The sequence below is a fragment of the Triturus cristatus genome, chromosome 7 (genome assembly GCF_964204655.1).
Source record: "Triturus cristatus chromosome 7, aTriCri1.1, whole genome shotgun sequence".
Taxonomy (NCBI): Eukaryota; Metazoa; Chordata; class Amphibia; order Caudata; family Salamandridae; genus Triturus; species Triturus cristatus.
Genome location: NC_140590.1, coordinates 1641934600 through 1641956446, shown reverse-complemented (window position 1 = coordinate 1641956446; position 21847 = coordinate 1641934600). Strand labels below are relative to the sequence as shown.

At 43.1% G+C, this 21847-nt stretch overlaps 1 protein-coding gene across 5 annotated transcripts in view; it reads right to left on the bottom strand.

Moving 5' to 3' along the window:
* Window positions 1-21847, bottom strand: part of MYT1 (myelin transcription factor 1) — a 133338-nt gene that overhangs the window by 6711 nt on the left and 104780 nt on the right. For 4 of the 5 annotated variants that reach the window (XM_085619670.1, XM_085619673.1, XM_085619671.1 and 1 more), the window contains 9 exons: window positions 21406-21510; window positions 18702-18764; window positions 18483-18551; window positions 13030-13092; window positions 11245-11328; window positions 9246-9467; window positions 7155-7246; window positions 3877-3980; window positions 1200-1343 (listed from right to left, as the gene is read on the bottom strand). In XM_085619670.1, coding sequence (XP_085475796.1) covers window positions 1200-1343; window positions 3877-3980; window positions 7155-7246; window positions 9246-9467; window positions 11245-11328; window positions 13030-13092; window positions 18483-18551; window positions 18702-18764; window positions 21406-21510 — 946 coding nt within the window. The remainder of the gene's footprint in view (window positions 1-1199; window positions 1344-3876; window positions 3981-7154; window positions 7247-9245; window positions 9468-11244; window positions 11329-13029; window positions 13093-18482; window positions 18552-18701; window positions 18765-21405; window positions 21511-21847) is intronic. The other variant, XM_085619672.1, reaches the window with a different exon arrangement.

Here is a 21847-nt window from a genome sequence, read left to right as displayed (position 1 = left end):
GTTGAAAAAACTGAACTACTAAATTTTCAAGTCACACAAGTTTCACTCACATTTATCATGGCTTTGTCTGTACTTGCTTGTGCTTGGTTCCTTTCATCCTCTTTCAGTTGTGTATCCGTAAGGTATAGCTGTGCTGAGGCCTGTCCTATTTTCTTTCCTTGATTCAGGATTATACTTCTAGCTTAAAAGCCACTAAAGCTGCAACTCTTTGTGTTTGAGTGTGTGTGTGTGCGTGTGTGTGTGTGTGTGTGTGTTTGTGTCCGTTCATGGTTGCACAATAGAAATGAACTCCGAGTAAAGCAAAGTGGCAGCCTGCAGGAGGGGTGCCATGAAGAATAGCATTTTGTGATTTTAATTGACACACATTAAACTCACAGCATGTAGGAATGCTACAAAGAAAGATTACACATGGAGGGGCATATTTACAAGAAACTGGCAGAACGCGGGGTAGCTCAAAAATTGCTCTGTTTAAAAAAATGCAGGGATGTGCCGTATTCACAAGAATCCGGCAAACCCCTGCGTTTCCCCTAGCGCTGGCGTTAAATATGGCTGCCTAGGGCCAATGCAGGGGTGCAAGGGTGACTAGGTTGCAGGGAATAATTGTTCATGTGCAGGAAGGGAAACCTTCCTGCACATAAACAATCCATAATGGCAATTTGTAACTTCTATATGTGTTGCTTTGTGCAGCACACACACAAGTTACAACTCGTCATTTTCAAATGTTTTTGTGCAGGAAGGGAAATATTCCTTCACATTAAAAATCACTAATGGCGATTTTCTGTTTCTATGTGTGTTGCACAATGCAGCACACATAAAAACAACAAAAATGAGGAGAAATTAAAAAGTCTAGGTTTCCCCTGGCCTTTTTTTTAATCACTGCCCCATATTTACGTCATTCTTGCAAATAGGGGGCAGCGTAAAAAGCAATGGGTGTTGTGGCAGAACGCCAACCGCAACACCCATTGCCCACCCCTTTAACGCTAAGTTCTGCGTGAAAAGGGGCCTTATTTACAAGGCAGCGTTAAGCCACGTTAAATGGCTTAATGCCACCTTGTAAATAAGGGGGAAGGGCTTATCGTCACCAGAACGCCATAGAAAGTGATGTTCTGGTGGGGATAAGCCCTTCTAAATATGCTCCAGCATGTGTTAACAGTTTTTACAGCCTGCATTTTCCGAGACATGCAATTCTTCCCTCTTACCATTTGCGGAAGGCGGATATTGGCAAGACTGCGAATAAGGGCTTGGCTAAGCCCGGAGAGTTCCACAAACAGCACTTCGTTCTGCTCCTCAATCACTTTATTCTCATCCTCAATGTTCTTCAAATTCTTCTCCATGGACGATATCTGAAAAGCGGGGCACAATAAACATGTTAGCCCTAGCTGCATAAGGGATGAGAACGGGCAGTAAGATGCATTGGCAGGGTCACAGGTGGTGTGTTTCATTTTGTGACTGGTTAGATGGTGTGTTTTGATCCAGGACACGAGAACTGGATTGAGAGCTTTACAAGTAAGTTCTCCATTTTGGAATTTTTATAAGCCATAAAAATAAAGTACACCCTACTTTTAACCAAAGCTCTGATAGCAACAAGCAAGAGAAGCAGTTTGCCCGACCCTTCCATCCAAATATCTATCCATTCATCCTTATACCCTTCCATGCACCTGCTACCCATCATTTCACCTTTACATTTGTCATCCATTCATTCTTTCACCCCTCAGCCGTTCACCAGTCCATCCATCAGCAATCAGATTGTTCACACATACATCATCTATGCATGCATGTATCCATACATCCATCTTTTCACTTACCCATCCATTGATCGATCACTCCATACATCTGTATGTCCATACATGCTGTTGGATTTCCCGTTACTCAGTTATCCTTTCACCCATCCATTCACCTATACTTTCACCCAATCACTCATCTACTCATGCATTGACCCACCTGTTCATCCATCCTTCCTATCACCCTTCCTACCTTTCTTTCACCCTTCCTAACTTTCACCTTTCCCTCCTTTAAACGTTCCATCCGTCTCTCACTTTTAGCGTTGTTAGTTTTTGCCTGCCCACATGCAGACAGAAGGGACTGATAAATGACGCCCATGGTGGCATTACCTTTTGAAATCATCCAACCGGTTGTGGAGGAACCAGGATCCTCCTTGACTAAGAACAGCACTGAAAGGGTTACAGCCAAATAACTTTACTTTATCTGCCACTGGATTTTACTCTGATTAATAATCTTTCGAATTCTTCCCGTGAGGTCGGAAGGAAACCAGTTTTTTCTGACATCATGATAAACAATTCAGAAGGTTGTGAATCTGAGAAAGATCCTTATGAGCTATTTTATTACTGACTTAGGGGCATATTATCAAGAACGGCGTTAAAATTATTGCCACTTTAGCGGCAGGAAACTGCTGCTAAAGCGGCGATAATGGGCTTGAGAATATGCCCTTGAGAATTCCACTAGAAGCCCATGTTCACACCAGAACATGGGCTTCTATTGGAATTCTCAAGGGCATATTATCAAGCCCATTATCGCAGTTTCCTGCTGCTAAAGCGGCGATAATTTTAACGCCGTTCTTGATAATATGCACCTAATTTCCTTCCTCATATGCAGTGTGCCAGAACATGCTCTGAATGAGCTGCAGGAAGGAACCAAATCAATGGGTGGAATCCGGAGTAGTCCACATCGCTCAGACACAGGTACAGGACAGAAGCTTTTGACCCAACGGATTATGCTGCAAAATATTTGAATGCAAAATCACCTGGAAGCACGCCAGTTGTTTGGGCAGCTACATTGAAAGGTAATTCATTTATAGAAATTCAATTTGTGTTTACTGGCAATTACATTCATAAATCATATTATTCCCCATCACCATTCTTGTAATCCTAAGTGAAATGATAAACCCTCAGCAGTTCCAGAACACATGTTTAGACCGTACTTTAGTGCATCGGAAATGTTGAAAAGTTTTGTTAAATGAGCTGTTCGCAGGTTTTTGCATATTTAACACATTTTTTTTCTATTTAACTCGTTCCGTGCTCATGACGGAACCACGCCGTCATGAGCCACGGTTGCCGTGTGCTCATGACGGAGTGGTTCCGTCATGCTGCGGCCGTTGGCGGCCGCGCCGCCCACGCGGCGCTAATTCCCCGCCTGTGCGGGCGATTAGCGCCGTGGGCGGAGTCATGACGGAACCACTCCGTCATGAGCACAGCCCAACCGTGGCTCATGACGGAGTGGCTCCGTCATGAGCACCGCGCCACCGCGCTGCCCCCCCGCACCTCCAGCGCTGCGGCGGAATTTCCGCCGCAGCAAAGGGGTTAAAGTGATATTGTAATACACATTTGTAATGTGGAATAACTCTGAATTGTACGGAAACCTTGTCCCCTTTAGCAACTGAAAAACTTTAAATATGGAGAAGGAAAATATGTGTTTGGGTCTGGTGGCTCAGTGGACTAATGCATTCACTGCAGGGGCCTGTGTTTGACCTCATGGTCACAAGTTAAAATCCTAGCTTCCATCCATCGGTCGATAAAATGAGCACCATTGAGTTGGGTAACAATAAACATCTGTTATTCAGCGCCAAGATACCTACGGGTGAACGTGCGCTTTATAAATACACATGTTATGTTAGTACCATGAACATCTGATGAGTAAGACAATTTCCAATTTTTGGTACACAGCGTCATTTTCCAATGCTCTCTAAATGAGTCTTGGCACTTTACTGTTTTGTAGCCTTGCCACTTCATTGTTTGGTGCGTGTGGATCTCGGCCATTTCTCTGAGTAGTCTGAATATAAGCCGGTTACCTGGGGAGTAGCAAGAGCCCACAGTGGATAATATGTTAATGTGCTCTAATGGTAGGTGAGGCAGCACTTACCTGTGACTGCAATTTCACCATGTCGGCCTCCATCTCACAATTCGACTCATTGAGATCACTGATCTCCTTATTCAGCTGTTTAATTTCTTCATCATTTTCCAACACTGGAAATAAAAACAAAGCCTCTTTTATTCCTGCTCTTGGCTTCCAAGTAAGAAAAAATGCAGTAGCTTCTCATTAACAGCCTTTTCGGTTTTGTTTCGCGTCTAAATAGACTTGATGACGTGCCTGGGAACAAGAATCCTTGAATATGAACGTGATTACCTCTGATGATTTGTGCAGAAAATAGAACAAAGAGCCACTGTGGTGAAGCTGTACATTAGATCACACCACCTCATAATAAATGACAGTACATATTACACTTGCTTCAAGCCACATAGTCTCATGACAGAGCAGCCTTTAAATTGTTATGGATGGAGAGGCCCTGCTGACTCAATCCTTGCCACCACCTGCTCACAAACATAAGAGTTGTTTTGCTGAAAGTGCACTGGCCAACATGGGGGGGTATTTTTGAGGGAAATTCACAGCTGGTCAAGCTGCCATGTCATGGTAGCAAATGTCCTTTATTTTGTTTTTACAGAAACAAACCTGCTTAGTTGGAGTTTGTTTCTGCAAAACAAAAAAATGTATATCCATGACGTACGTGATGTTTTTTGTCACGATGTATGGGTCTTCTCTATTGCTTTTTACTGTTTGTGGCCACCATGCCTTTGATGACGGCCCAGAGCAGGAAAAACAAGCATTAGCAAAGCCAACAGGCCTTGCTTTAGAGAGCTGTTGATTGTTAATACCTTTTCTTCATGCCTACCAGCATCAAATCAGATGTTGTACAGCATGAGAGAAAGATAAAAAATAATAATAAAAATAAGCCATATGATGCGGCCGCTGGGTGGTGTAATTTTGAAGCGGCATGCATGCATTAAACACTCATGGCGACACCTACAAAATGACGCAATCTAGAGGCCACGTCACCACACTGTTGTTTAATGTTAATGGTGCCCAGGTAGTGAGTCGCAGGGGCAGCCACATGTAGTGGTGGGGGTAACGGGGGATTAGGCAACATGGAGGAGAGCCGGGGGGGCACAGAAGCACATGGGTGAGAGTGAGCAACATGGAGAGGCTGGGGCTAGGGGGAACACAAGCATACGAGCGAAAGAGAGCGACATAAGTGCGGGTGGGGTCTAAAGGCAAATGTGTGAAAGAGTGACATGTGGTACACAGAAGATCACTGGTGAGCATTGGGAGTGTGGGACAGAGGCGCATGGGTACAGAGAGCGAGGGTAGAGAATCGCTAGAGGGAGACAGCTTGCAAAAACATGCACTCTCATGGAGTGCTTCAACAAAAAGAAAAAAGTAGCTCTCAAAATGTGATCAGTGAAAGGTAACAAGTACTTTGGCCATGCTCCAAGGGAGGGCAGAACACAAGAATAGGAAGTGAAGCAGACATGCGCTGACCAACAACAATCAAGAAAAAGAGAGTTATAATGAATCCAAACAACAGTAAGCAATGTGTAGGCTCTAAACCCACTATAAATTAAAAAAATGTCTTGCAAGAGACAGTGCATGCACTGTCTCAATTGAGACCTAAATCGCTTCGAAATGCCTGCCCAAAATATGGTGAACCTTCTTACTTTTGTACTGTGGCTGCCTTTGGCAGATTGACTGCAGCAAAGGACTTCCAATGGCGGAACTTGGTGATACGAAACCAGATGATTTCCCACCTCACTTCTAAATGTGATAGGGGTACAGCTGAGTCAGGCAGATGGGGCATTTGCCTATTTGTGGGGAGTTGCATTGTCTTCGTGCAACTCTAAATCACTGCATAGTCTCAGTCATTAAACTTTGATCAAGCCCGTAAGATTTACCAAGACTCCTTTGAAAGTTGTACCCGTCGCTAATAGGAGGCCGCACTATGCATTCAGCACCAGCCCATAAAAGCCGTATGTTACTTGCAGTGTACTCATGATCATTTGCTCTAGAACCTTCCCACTGCTGGGAAATGCATTTGCTTTACTGTATTTATATTTGGTCCTACATCAGGGGGGGCCAGCATCGTTCTATACTCTCTAGATATATACCATCTTGTCCAGAAAATCAGTGAGTATATATTGATTCATATCTGTAGGGCGTGACACAGAACCCCAATGAGTATTCGAGAGCCTCATGCTGCTGATATTCAAGCATTTTCTCCTAATAAAAAACGGATTTTGCATTTTAATGTATAGTGACTATTTTATATGATTTTTAATGTGAACTTTGCAAGATGAATTGTCTAAAGGCATTCATCTGTTCCGCTGATTTTGAAGGATCCGAGGGGCTCAACGACAAGTATGTGTTTGGAATGCCCAACAAAACAAATGGAGTGGTGGTTCCAGAGCATCTAAGTGTAGATAGGTGAGTATTTTTTCCTAGAATTATAGGGCATATCATCAACGAGGCGATAAACAATTATCGCCGCTTTGCGTCCGTTTTCGGGCAAAAAGCGGCGATAATATTATCGCCTAATCAGCAAGGTCACGCTATCGCGTGAAACCTTGCATTAGCGCCTGAATTCTGAACGCCCAGCTTTGCATCTCTAATGAGATGCAAAGTGGGCGTTCCTGCCCCGACATGACTGGAGAAATGTCGCTAAGCGACATTTCTCCTGTCATCAAGCCCCACGCTAAGAAGCATAGCGGCAAGAAAAGTAGCGATAACCCCTGTTATCGCTACTTTCCTTACGCCTGCTTCAGGACTGACTTAGCCATGATATCCTATGGAAGGTGGATATCATGGCTAAGTTTGCCTTGCCCTATCATCAAGCTAACGCCAAACTTTTTGAGATTATCGCTGGATTTCCAGCGATAATCTCACGTTTGGCAGTTAGCGCTAGGATTTTTATCGCTTTTGAGATAAGCGTTGCTAATAGCACGCTATCTCAGCGATAAAAATCCACGTTAGCGCTAAGTGCGCTTAGCGATAATTATCGCCGGTCCTTGATGATTTACCCCCATGTCCTCTAGTGTATTGAGGGGTAGCAGGTCTGTAGGAGTCAATGAGGTATGGATGAGGAAAGTGTTTTATAGAGATGTCAGACAGTGTTGGTGAAGTGCACTGCATCTTGCAATGGATCCAGTTATGGGTTCTTTTTATAATGTTCAGGAACAGTATGCTGATTGTAAGGGAAAACTAAGTAAAGAATTGTGGCGGGTAACGAGCTTTGTAGTATCTAAGATATATGTGTTATTCTATCAGTCTTTGTGCTACAATGTATACCGACAGCAGTCCAATATCCTTACCATCAGTGGTCCGAAATCTTGTGCTTAGAAGCTCATCCCCTGAGAGTTTTCCCTTTCTTCCGGAGAAGCTGACTCTTGGACACCCAGACAAACTGAAAGAAGAACCAAGACATAGTTGAAGCATTCCACAACTGCTTGTAGTAGTAATATAGAATGAAACTACGTTCACACTAGCCTTCCTTAAACAATCATTGGCATAGCCAGTAGGTCTCGCTTTTGGGAGCTTATAAGTGTTTAGCCATGCAACAGTTGCATAACTAAATTCTTATAAGGTCCCAAAAGCGAGACATATTGGCTATGCCAATGCTTGTTTCTGTTTATTACTGCTCTGTAGTAATGGCGGCACCCGTGCTTTAGCTTAAACATCTTAAGATAAAGTCGGGTGCCGAGATTGCTTCAAAAGTAAAGAATTGTCTATTTCTTTACTTTTGAAGCAATCTCAGCACCCGACTTTAGCCTAAGATGTTTAAGCTAAAGCACGGGTGCCGCCATTACTACATAGAAGTAATAAACAGAAGAAAAAAAAAAAGCAAGCGCCCGCTTCGAGAAATGACTGCCGTGACGGGGTAAATATGCTACCGCCGGCCACAGCTTGCAGTGCATGTGCGCGAGTGGTGCGCGTTCAGCTGTAATCACGCCATATGGTGCCTCTGCTCAAGCGCGCGCCCACACACACGCACACGCTGTAGCCGGCGGTAGCATTTTTTTAAGCCCTTACTTGAAGTCTCGCCAGACCAGCGCAAGCGCTGGGTCAGGCGAGATCTAAAAATGTGCCCTCTCAAATTGAGCGTAGTCCATTACAATACAAAGAAATGCCCTGATTTCTAAACTATGTGACATGGAGATAAAGCCAAAACTAGGAGCATTTTATTCATCACTGTTTTCTTCTGGCCACTGTAAGGATAATATAGAATCGTAATGTGTTCAAAATGTTGCGTGAAACTGGATAATAATTTTCTTTACAAAATTAGCCAGTTACATTTTTAGAGCAAAATGTGCTTTTCCTGTATCTCATGGGACTACGTTAAGCAGGTGCACACCTCATGTTAAACAGTATTTATTGCACGTTTTTGGCAGGAGACATGTTTCAGCAGATAATGTCTCTCAGCAAGACAGTTTCTGCAGCAACGAGCCTTCCACAGGCAAATATTAGGCAAAAATTGAGAATGCTGCTAATTTTACTGGCATCATTTAAATTTCACCCACGTCCATGTTCTTGAGGAATTTCTGAAGTGATGTTCACACTGTTAACTTGCTGTGTTCCCAGCATTTGTGTAATACAGGGTGAAAGTAATGAAGATATGCACATTATAAACACCTTTGTAACAAGACGCAAACATGTAAAACTAAAATAAAGTTATATGTCGAGGGCATTTAAAGGAAAACTAAATTTAAAAAAACACTTCCCTAAACCACTATCGGCATGTTTCGCCTGTAAAATTATCCTTGCTATTAATGTCTGCACAATTCATTAGCATAACAGTCTCTTAAGTCAGGAATATCCAGTTTTACAGAAATAATAACAGATTTAAAAATTGAGCGATGAGCGGAGCACTTCCAGAGTCACCTCATGGAGTGTGTCTGAAACTTAATCCTTTTAGTATCTCACATTCAAGCAACTTCCACAATGTCTACCTCTCATTGCTTCTAAACATTTTTTGTTATCAAATCCCGACAGTGCAATTAATAGAATGGAAACAAAGGTGTGGAGTTAGCCAAGAGCAGGCAATTTCTGAATGTGAAAATTACAATAAAATCAATTCTCACTGTTTCAAGTACACCAAACCTTATCTTAAAATTTGATATACGTTGTCTTGTTTGAGTGTGGTTATACTTTAAATTGAAAACACAAACAAATTCTATCTACATAGAAAACAAAACAAAGTTATTTTCTGAAAATACCAAACCAAAGACCCACAGTGGCAAAAAAATATGCTTTGGCCCACCCAGAAGTCACAACACACACAACTCCAAGTAGGGTGAGCCTGAATACAGTGTAGATAGAAGATGACAATGTTTGACTGGTATTTTATTCTCTCTCATAATGCTTGCATGATAAACCGTCAGGTGAAGTCTGCATACTTGGCGTACCTGCGATGTGTGAGGAAGCTGCCATTGGCATGGCCAGAGCCATCACAGCCCGGGGTTGGACAGGATGGGCCCTCATTCTTCAGCGACTTCCAGGAGAAGGCAGAGCCATTGAGGGATCCTTCCTTCTGCCGCCGGGCAGCCAGCGGGCATCCTGAGGCACTGCGGTGAGAAGCATATTTGCCACTAATGTGGCCGAGCCCATCACAACCTGGTACAGGGCACCTAAACAGGGAACAGAAGAAAAAATTAGAATTAAACAAAAGATCACAAAACCGTTGATATTAAACATTAGCAGAGTCTGTTTTATATCATTGGTCATTGACAGTGGGACTCTATAAGCAAGGAAAGTCTACATCACCCTCCTACACTATACTGACTTCCTGTAGTCTTGGCAAACAGAACCAAACACAGGATTCCAGTGTTTGCCTCGAGAGATGCATTCATTTTACAGCATGACAGTCTATAAGATGGTTTCTGATGGAAGATGCACTCTGATGCACTTTTAGTATAAGTAACAAACTATTCTTCAGCAGAGCTGTAGAGGTCTACATGCCGATGTTTATTGTAAAAAGGTGACAAGGAAAACCATAGCACTCAATCCGTAATCATAGAAAACATATAAAGTCCAAACAGCAGGGGCTTGTGTTGAGAAGTCTCACAGATTGAAAGTGATTCTGCCCGATACAGGGGCTTCTCAAGGTCCTTTTTTTGGTAAATATCACGGTGATACTACTCAGTCTCTTACATGTTGTCCCCACCGTGTTCGAACAGTTTCTGACGTATATGAAAAGATCGGTTGTCCACTCTAGATTGTGTACTTTTTGCCTTGTTTACACTCTTCTTTGCTGTTCACAACTTTTCGCATCATTAGCAGCATATGACCAGCCCTTGGTTTCGGCATATTTTTTCAGTGCCAGGAATCTCAATATCTATTAAGCCTTGAAAAAGTCACTCCGTGACAAAACACGTGTCGGCTGTTATCCAGTATTGGGAACTGAAGAATATGAATTTGTGAAACATGAATGTAATGAAGATCATTTAATCTACGTATCTTTACAATAAAGAAAATCCTCTTCTCCGCACAAATCTGTTTGGATCTTATATGTTTTCTGTGATTACACATTGAGTGCTGTGGTTTTCCTTGTCATATGGTTGTCACATTGAATCTTTTGGTCCACTTGTGAAATCACACCTTTGGTAGCAGGGTGTGGGATAACCTCAGGAGCACCATCCCAAAATTAGTTGTGAATTCAATCTATTACTGCATTCCCACTACAATTTGTACATCAGCACAAGGTGTGATTCCACTACTACCCTCTTTTGTATTTGTGAAAAGGAAGAAGATACAATCACTTACAAACCTGGGGCTCTACAGTCCGAAAATACATTTCAACCTACGAAGTCAATAGAGATTTTTGGAGTTGTGGTGGTCAGAAGATTGGGAATATAAATCCGTATTTGTAAAGCGCAAACTACTCACCCTTACGGGTCTCAAGGCGCTGGGGGCCGTCGTGGAAATTAAGTGAGCTATTGCACAGAGTCACATGGTGCTGAGCTGAGCTGCCTCCGGAGATCGAACCGTGAACTCTGTGCTCCGAGGTCAGATGCCCTGGCCACTGCACCACACCTCTCCACTTTGGAGCCCTGCCATGTAAAATCTCCTTGTAGCAATGCACATGCGATTAAATGATTCCCGATTACTGGAAGCAGTAATCAGAAACAGAGCAATGGTGATTCAAGCTGCTACTAGTCAGGAGTCGCTCCTAGCTGTGGCTGGATATGAAGGCTGTCATAGGACAGGGAGGAGCCTGGTTCTCAATTCTTGCAGCCTAAGATCACAAGTAGTCTCTTACATCAACTGTGATGGGACAGTGGCCCTAATTTCTATCTACTGTTATTTAGATGTGCAGATAATTACCAGGATCCTAAATGTCTAGTTTAGAGGAATCTCCTGGTACCACAAAGGGAGCAAACCCACCCAAGCGCAGTGAACACTTACTTCATCAACTCAGGATCTTCCTTGTCGTCCTTGGTAGGAGTGACCTTTAGTCCACCTTTCTTGGCACGGGGGCAACCTGACAAACTACAGAAAAAATGAAACAATTATAGTGGTTATAGTCAGTGATTCTTCAACATGGATTCATGGCACCATTTGATGGTTAGGACTAGAAACAGTGTCACACGTTGTGCAAATATCAAGATTCTTGCATGAACCTTTCTGCAGAGAAACCTTGTTCCATATGAACCTTGTTCTAACTTTAAGTGTCAGCCTGCGAGGATTCGAGCCTGGGCACCGTTTCAATACGAGTTCCCGTAAGAGCCACAAGAGTTTCTCCTTGGGATTTTTCACCACTCCTCCTCGATCTCATAGAAATTCATAGCCTCTGGTCCACGATGAATAGGGCTCCAAACATTTTATTGTGCAAGCTGGATGCCAACATTCTCAACATGATATCATTCACTCTGACTACATTGTGCTTATTGGAAAAAAAATGATTTAACAGAGTTCATTCTCTAGCCAAATGGGGAGAAATGAAATAGCACTTTTCTCCACTTTCAATTAGTCATTCAAATATTGGTATGTGCCAAAGGTACATCCCTTTATCATAGCATAGAAGTGAAGATTGTGTGAGCACACAATCTTGGTATTCTCCGCCAACCTTCATCCTGGAGCAACTTTAAAATTTGAGGTCTTATTCTGATAATCAGTTAATGCCTGACCCCTTATACGTAGTGAGGGTCTGCAGAGGGTGCCTCCCTGAGACGGTCACTGAGGAAATTCCTCTGTTGTTCCCCCACTGATGGATTTTGAAGTACATGTATAACCCATATGCCTGTACTGTTGATACTAGCCAACTAATTCTGATACTGGGTCGATGACAAGAGCAGAATTCTAGACTTTCCATAGCAGCTTCGGTACTATCTTAAAAAGATGGTCACATATTTCGTACACGCCTTTAGCTGCTGAGAAGGCTTGTGGAAAATAGGTGAAAAGAAGCTTGTTGAGTGCAAATACAGGAGCATACTAGGACCATGATGTATCTGCATTTGTGACAGAGTTCTAGTGCATGTATTTTTCATGGTTTGGGTGTGGAATGAGGACACAAAAACAAATATGCTCCAGAGACTTGGGGCCTGATTTAAGGTTTGACAAATGGTACTGCGTCCATCAGGGTGAGGGAGGACATTACCTTCACCAACCTGTCAAACTGCCGTCCTCCAAATTTAGAGACAGACGTACACTGAAAGCAACTTACCTCATAGCCATTCCTTCAATTTACAACAATCTTTATGGACAGCCATTTACTAAACTTTTCCAAAGTTTTTTTTTCTTTCTGTCGCTCACTGGCAGGTTTTTCCTAGTGAGAATGGACAGAAACAAAGACATTACACCAGCCACCCTAAGTAGGGTGGGCAGTGTAACTCTTGATTGCCCATGCTCCCTTAGGCAGTTGAAGGAAACTTTCAGTCAACGGAGAAAAGATCAATGGAAAATGTAAGGTCCGACCACCTCTAAATGAGGCAGACGGACCGAGGGTTTGGCGGAGACGGTACTCCATCAAGTTTGCAAGTATCCTGTCTGCCAAACTCTAAATCAGGCCCTTCGTATATTTTCACAAAGTAACCCCAACAAATGTATAAGAGCTATGCATGCATGGAACTGCAGCTTAGGAAACATAATTTTACTTTGTTCATTCTCCAGTTGAGGTATATGCTGCTGATAAACGTGAGTGATTTATTACAATACCCTGTATAAAGAAGACAGTTATACCCAATGACTCACCTTCTATGCGATGCATAATTTCCTGTGATGTGACCGGAGCCATCGCAGCCGGGTGTAGGGCACCTACGGAAAAACACACCAAAGGATTTAGGAGGGGTAAGGTGCACACTGGCGTAATGTGACTGCTTTCAGCATGAGACCATCAAATCCTGCCAAACAAAGATGGGCATAACAATGTTCCTAAATTTCCATCCAACTTGGTTTCCTTAGCTTACCTTAAAGTCACTCTTCCCCACACCATAAGGAAAATGTACTTTACAAACTGCCTTCTGATACACCCTGGTGGGCATATTTATGACTGCCAATAGCTAAGCATCTTCTATTAATGCTTTTGGATTTGTAGAAACTCTTCAGCTGAGATTGGTGAGAGGGCTTCTTGAAGAAGAGTAGGTTAAGTGGTGGCCAGAGTGAGCTTGGTGTCCCTGAGAACTATATCAGAGTTTGAGAATTCTATATCTGTTATTTATGGAGCCTTTGCTCATGCACATGTCCGGATCTGTATTTTAGAGGCGAGAGGTTCTGATGTGATGAGACGCATTCCGCAGTCAATACGGTCTGCAGGTTCAGCAGTTACAGACTCCATACTACCAGTGCTACTGGTATCATTCAGAGAGAGAAACGCTGTGCTGCAAGCACTAGAGTTGGCAAACATGGCTTGCAGCACAAGAAGAGATAATCCATTGTCCAACACCTAACAATTAAGGTGGTGGCGTCAGAACCTGAGGCCTCAAATGTAAGCAAGGCCTGGCTGGGGTGACAAGAGCAGCCCTGGAAAAAATTCTCAAACTAGTCCCGCCCCCACCCAGTCCTCTCTCTATCCATTGATACAATTAATTCTATCTTCTTTTTCCTGTCTCTCTTATCTCTCATTCTCTCTCTCTTAAAGTCCCCTGTGCTGCCTGTGATTAATTTTGGAGAGCTAGGTAAAGTGACAGAAACACCAACAGTGGGCTCCAGCCACACGGATAAATGCCTGATGGAATAAAAGGCCAGTCCAGCCCTGACTGTAAGGATCTCTGTACATCATCCCACGAAAATGGTGTGATCTTCATCCACAGAAATGGTGGACTCTGTATCCCAGAAGTAATATTAGGCTCTGTTGCTTCAGCCACAGAGACAAGTGGCTCTGTACTAAAGATGAAGGCTACTCTGTCCCTTTAACAATAGAGGTGAAAGATGAACCCTTGACTCACCTACTTCTACTGACCCTAACTAGCAGCATTAAAGTACATCACCGAATGAGAATCTTAAAACTCTATACTACAACAAACCCAAATTTCAAGAAGGCTTTCAGGGGTGCCTGGTACTTTTGTCAACATATGCTGCCTGTGCGAATCGTAGTTTGAGCCTGCGAACAATTCAGGGTTAATATAAAATACATCAAACATAGACTATTGCAAAACAGGACCCAGCATGCACGTATCTTGTAAGGGACAAAAATATAGATTGCTTTTGACTCATGTCCCAGGATCTGTTTAAGGATTATACAGTCTGATGTCTGTTATATGAAGAAAAAGGAAGATATTTATTGGGAAATAATTGATTATGTTTTGCTAGATGATCCTGGCACATGGTCTTTGGCAAGGCAGGAAGAGTATTCCCAGTGTTGAAGTCCTGCATGTAAGGAAGTGAAGCGTAAAGAGATGTCTTGGGCGTACTCAAACTGCAAAAGAGAATCTTGAAATTTGGGGATGTTTGCAAAGCACTGTGAGAATCGTAGTAGGCCAAATCTACACTAACCTAGAAATGAGTGACAGGTGGTTCTCTGTTCTTTGAGAGATACAGGAAGGAGCAAGCCTTCCTTCAATGGCTCTGCTCAGCCCAGTAGGGTAACTGAATATACAATTCGGGCCCATCATCACTGAGGCATGATTTACTACTGAACGCTTACTTTCATGATTGTCCTTTGACCAGACAAAACTGTCACCTGCTTCATCCTTCTTTTTCTTAAACCCACAATGAATAGGGTTGAGGCAAACTTAATTCAACCACAGACTGAATGCACAGATCAATCACAAACCAAGACTGGGATCAATATCTAGTTTTTACAGGTAAAATATTTGTGTAGCCAAGTGATACTTTATGAAGCCACTGTGCTTCCTAAGACTCACCAGCCATGTGTCACAGGCAACTGGACCCCCATACCGCACCTCCCTTCGGAGAGTGCTTGATCCCAGTGTGTAATCCAATCCATTGGTCAGTGAGATGTTCTATGGTGTAACCCAATGGGTTCCTTAACTTTTGTGCCTGTCTGGCCCCTTCACATTTCTCCAATCATGCAGTAGATACAAACACTGAAATCAATCCAATTCATTTTCAAGGCACTATTTACATGTGCCTCAAAGTGCTTACGTCACAGCACATTCACTACATACCAAAATCTGCAACTGAGTCTGCTCTTGACAGTGACGTCTTAAAGATTTTGGGGGCCCTGGGCAAGAAATATTTAGGGACCCCTGGTTGGAATAAGTTACACTTTTACTACCCTTTTTCTCCTAATTCAAGCCTTATGTTGCTTAATCATATTGAATTATACGTTAAAGAATAAGATACCAAAATATACAGAAACGAGCTAAAGAGAAAGTTCATCAGGGGGCCCTTGGAAGCGGGCGGCCCTGGGCAATTGCCTACTTTACCCATACCTTAAAACGTCTCTGGCTCTTGGTTATCCAAACTCACTCCTGCGGCAGCTGCTTGTTTATCTGCTTCTCATTCTGTGGGCATTCTCCAGTGAGAGTACACTGGGACCCCTCACGTCTGTGCTAATCATCAGCACACTTTGTTAGATCTTAGTGATGATTACAAGGACCAGCTGCCGGTCACAGTGGTAAATAAAGTTCTCATTTGCCCATTGTCACTCCTCCCATACCTGGCCAAAGTAGCCGAAAAATTGGTCAACTTACAACTGATGGATTTCGTTGAAAAAGCGGCATTATTACATGACACTCAATTCGGCTTTCGTCCGCGTCATTCTACAGAGTCTGCACTCTTAACAGTGGTGGAGGCCCTTCGTCAGGGGGCGGATGAGGGTCATACCATGGCCCTCATCCTACTGGACCTGAGTGCAGCATTCGACACTGTAGCTCATGCCAACTTGCTACAATGTTTGAATAACGGAGGAATATCTGAAGCTGCACTCCAATGGGTCCAATCCTTCCTGACTGGGAGAAGCTTCCAAGTCCGCTTGGGTGATCACTACTCGAGAGACATGGGTTTGGGACAGGGCGTTCCCCAAGGATCGTCCCGGAGCCCAACTTTGTTTAATCTCTACGTCTCCCCAGTGGCTTCGATTGCCGTGAGTCATGGATTGAAAATCGTGTCATACGCAGATGACACGCAGTTGGTTATCTCCCTCTCACGAGTACCCGGACTTGCTTCGGACAGTTTCAAGGCTTGCATGCAAGACCTTGCTTCCTGGATGTCCACCAACTGCCTTAAATTAAACGGCAACAAGACAGAGGTGCTCGTGGTGGGGGGGAGTCCTTCCGCTTGGTCATCGGCATGGTGGCCCCCTTGTCTGGGGGAGGCACCTATGCCCCGTCAGGAAGTCAAAAACCTTGGCGTATGGCTTGATGCTGACCTGTCTTTTGGACCCCAAATAAACCGAGTGGCGGGTGTTTGTTTCAGCATTTTAAAAATCTTACACAAGGTCCTTGCTCTCCTCCCTATGTCCGCCCGGAGAACACTGGTACACGCCCTCGTGACATCGCGCCTAGACTACGGCAACCTATTGTACCTGGGTGCCACCTGTAAGGCAATAAACCGCCTCCAGGTATTGCAGAATGCGGCAGCCCGCCTCATCCTAAAAGTCCCTAAAAGATCGGATTCTAAAGCTGCCCTTCACACTCTCCACTGGCTGCCAGTAAGAAGCAGAGTGGAATTTAAGGCCCTCTGTACCTGTCACCGCATTCTCGCTCGGAAAGCGCCGTCACCACTCCAGAACCTGGTCATCAAGTATGCACCCTCACGTGCTCTGCGCTCTTCACACGGAGGTCTACTTGTGGTTCCTAGAATCAGAAAAGCCCGTATGGGTGGACGCTCTTTTCGCCATTTGGCGGCGAAGCGCTGGAACGCCCTGCCTCTTAATCTCCGCCTAGACCCATCAGAATCCAGCTTCCGGAAGAACTTAAAAACACACCTTTTCTCAAGATAATTCGAGCCTACTCCTCACTACTGCTTTGAGTTTTCAGGTGTAGCGCGGGGACACGCTTTCTAGCGTAACCAAGCGCTTTATAAACCTTCCTAATAATAATAATAATTTACTGGTAGAAGGACATACTAGCAAGGAAATAAACATAATTTCTAGAGGACCTGCACATGGGAACCTTCATAGCCCATACTCATTCATTTTTGGGTGTAAGACACTGCCATTCTGAATACATTCAACATCTAGTCGAACCACCACTTTATGGACTATGGAATTGGTACCAACAACCAAGGAAATAACAAGCCTGCTGGGTGAAAATGTTTTGCCAAAGACACTTTGGAAAAGTTTCAGAATAATTTGAAAATCTCCTTTGAACTTACAGCTGAAAAAGAGGAAACACAAGGACTAGGGAACATGGCAACCTATTTGGACCAGGTTATCAGATACTAACCAGTGAGCCCGCACATCTCTTTACCTTACAATGTTACAAAGTGGGACGACAGCAGAAGAGAAAGTAAGAAAGTAAAAAGTAAGCTGCCAACGGAAAATCTGCCCACAACCCAACTTCTCCCATCAAATCTGTCGCAGTGACCGGGCTGGTTGCAAGATCATGGAAGCATCGGGGTTACTTTGTGGTGTCGTTTTTTTTTTTTAGTATCACAATTCCCCCACCACACCCATCCCAAGCGGTGCTGAAATAAATCTATCATTCTTGCCATTTCTGTTTGCCCTTTTTCATGAGATTCCCATGATTTGTGCTTTTTTGTCTGAGGAGTCAATTTATCAAAACAAAATACTTATTTGTCTTACCAACTGGATTTCATAAGCATAAGAAGAGAATCCAGCCATTTAAAAGTATACTATTCCAAATTTTGTAAATTTTAATGCTCACGTTATTGTTGTGAGATAGATGAAATTCTGAGGGGACCTCTGGGATTTGAACCTGTGGTATTTGTATAAATAGATCTCACAGGCTTTGCCTCCTTTTTTACCCCCAAAATTCATATTTGAATGGTTTTGCATGTTTGCATTGCAAAACACGTATAATTTGAGTTTGAGGATGTTATGTCCATGACTATTTTAATATGGACTTTGTTGTTGGTTCTGTCCAGGATAGCCACCATGGTTATTCCATGATTTACCCCTCAAATTGTGACAAGGACCTGGGTCGGAACCTTGGGTCCAGATACAGGAGCCTGAGTAGGTAGATTTTGGTTGGCGTGACTAAGAAAAGAGGAGGAGACAGAGGAAGAAGCTAGAGCACGGCCACATGGCGAAAGGAGATTCAAGTTTAGCGCAAACATACTTGAGGTCAGCAGAGTGAGCAGCCATGAGGTTTCTGAGGCTCTTGTCAGCAAGAGGGCAACCAGAAAGACTGAAAGAGAAGAGATATGATACCTGGGTAAGCCAAATAAAAGGGGGGAGAATAGACCAAACCATCAGCGCTATTCAAAAATAAGCCCAGAAAATAAACCCAAACGCTTTAGACCTGTAGCTTCGGAGAATACCATAGGGAGTGACAAACCTTCGATGAGAGGCGTAGTTTCCAGTGATGTGTCCACTGCCATCACAGCCAGGGGTTGGGCAGCTGAATAAAAAAGATGCAGAAAGGGTTAACTCCTTGTTTCAAAGATGCGGTTAGCCTCAAAGACAAAGAGCTCAAATTAAATATTTAAAGGGGGGTGGCAAGTTTTACAGAAGGTGAACTTCAGCAACAAGTACCCGCAGTTGCAATAGGGCACCTGTCACATGTGATAACTCTTCCCTACCCATTCTTGCTTTATGAAAGAGAGGGTTTAGAAAGCACATGTTCGCATCACACTGCACATTTTGGGCCTAGGGAGACAGAATGCTTTCTTCAAAGGGCATTTGAAAATAGTGTGCATGCATTGCACCGATGAAGCTCTAAATCAAAACTCAAAATTTTAAGAGGACTTTTGTGTTTAGGTAATGTGAGCTCAACATTTCTACAAATTAAAACAATCTTTGTTCCCATACTACGGAATTCCACCTTTCTAACCCTTTTCTCCTGCACATCTATAGACTTGAAAAGCCATCAAGCCATCTTTAAAGTAAAATTGAGATACATTAGAAAGACACAAACGCAATACATTCCTCAGTAAGACTAACAATGGGCAGCATGACCTTCATTAGGCAGGCCCGCCACTGGCCAGAGACATGGATCATTGGGCAGAAACAAAAATGACCCATGACAGGACTACTTGTCAGAACCAACAATGAGCCAATTTAACAGTTAGTGAGTAGAACTAAAAAAGCCCACAAAAATATTTAATGTCCAGTGCCAACAATGGTCCACTATATTTAACGGTCAGGACCAACAATGGCACACTGCTGTAGTTAATGGTCAGGTTCAACAATGACTGACAAATATATTCAATGGTCAGTTTCCACGATAATCCACAACAAACGTTGCTAGGCAGAACCGGCAACGACCTCTACTAAAAATACTGGTCAGTTTACTAACATGACTAACTATAGCGAACTTCACCATTACCAGGTAGGGTCAGTCATGGCCAGCACCGTTTAATAGGTAGGATCAAAGTACACAAACATCCCTCATAAATGGGTAGTTCCAATGGACAACACCGTAGGTGCGATTCCTACTCCACAGTAGAATGGGTTTTTGGTTATGCAAGACTTGCTTCCTAATGGAACATTTGTTATATTCCAGAATATTTTTATGCATTTACAGCTCAAACATGGCATTCCACAATTTCCCAAAACACATGGTTTCCACCTGTAATTTAATCCTTTGGAAAGAAAAAGGTATGAATTGTACCACATAATCTGATTTGAAAATTGCGGCATAACACTAAATCAGCATTGGTAACTGGCAGTTTATTTCAAGATTAATAATCTCAAGGGATGACTTGAGGGCTAGCCTGTTAAAAAGCCATCTTTTCGAAGTCTGTATCAGAGGCACTTGTAAGCATATCTGCAAATACATGTACATAAAGAATGTGATGCATTTGCATAAAGAATGTGATGCATTTGCATGTGGCTCCCCTTTAGTTTCTGCATTATTCCATCACTGTAACTGAGCGAGACAAGTTGATCATTGCCAAAGGAAACTTGCATCCTTACCTATCAGGCTATATCTGACAACACTACGCCCATCATGGTCAAACTCCAGACCATCATAGAAGCTGCAGGTCTGAGAAGCAAGGAATCACTTCTACTTGAGGTACCCAAATTCAAATAATCCACCACCAGCAAACAGTCTTTCTTGGGGGCTGCATTATCAACAAACTTGCTTTTCACTACCCTCAGGACATTAACTCCTTTACTAGCCCTCAGAAAACAACTCACAACTCAGTTGTTTAAACGGTTCTTGACTAAATCACCTACTGTTATTTCTCCCTCTCACCTGGGAAGATAACAATTACTATCCTATGACAATATTCTTTAATTAGACTGCTGCTCCAATCTATCCTGGGTGATACTTGTCCTTTTAGTTTGAGGCTATCTGCAGCTAGCCGTTCCCTTCACTGGTGTAATCCCCTTTCATGCCTTCTTGATTTTGAGTTATATGTAAAGCACCCTCATACCTTAATTGTTCTGGCTGATATGTACATCTTAAAATAATAATAATGATAATAATTACAACTTGTGTATGAGGTGAAGCTTTCTTAAAAAAGAAATGCTGTTTTCTTTAAGACTGGCAACTACTTTCCAACACATGGGCAACAGAAACAGAAAGAAATAACTAAAGAAGTGGGTCCAAATAAGAGCTGAAGTGAAATCCAAATTCAAGTGGCAATGTTAAAATAAACATTAGTGCCATTTTAAGGTGCCAGAAATGGCTTTTGGTTTTCTCAGTCTCTAGGTTAGAGTGTGCAAGCATTTCAGGTAATGGGATCTCAATCTATGTTTATCTGTGGCTCATAGTGTATGCAGAGGAAAAACAATATTAAACAAAGTACTTTATATTAGAAACATTGATGCCTCAAAGAGAGGTCATATAGCGAGTATCTGTGGTGCTAAAATCACCCAAACACCTGTGCAAGGTGAACCATGGGGTACATTGCCTCCAGGATCTGCCAGACTGTTTTCAAACACAGGAGCGCCCACCCGTAATGATCACCCAGATACATAATGTGGTCAGGTGCAAGCAGACCTGGGCTCCCAAGTCCCCGCAGAAGGCTGTCTCCTGAAACTGCCAAAACGTATGTACATTTTCTTTCTGTTTGCAAATTATTACAACTTACTCATTCAGGAGGGATCCTCCTGCTTTCTTTGCTGCATCGCCCCCTTTTGGACTGGGGTACCCCCCATCGTGTATCGGCCGAATATCCCGCTGTGCAGCAAAATATCTGGGTGGGAGAATATCAATTTTTCACGTAAGTTAAGTGGGAGATCTGTGTGCTGCCAGTCAGTCAGTTCAGGAAGCAAAGGCCCCATCACAGGGCTGTGCTATCTTGCTCTGTATCACTTTTCATTTGGGTTCATGACAAGTCACCACACATGGAATTGCGATTGCGAGGGAACAAGCAACTGCCTAAGAACAGTTGACAAGTCTTTACGCATTTTTAGCTAATTGTACGGCACCCGTCGTCATGCATGGGTCCACCAAAACTAGAAAAAACCCTGAAGGATTCATCTGAAAAGAAACCACTTCCTTGGCACAGTGTCTACAGAAAGTGCAGACTA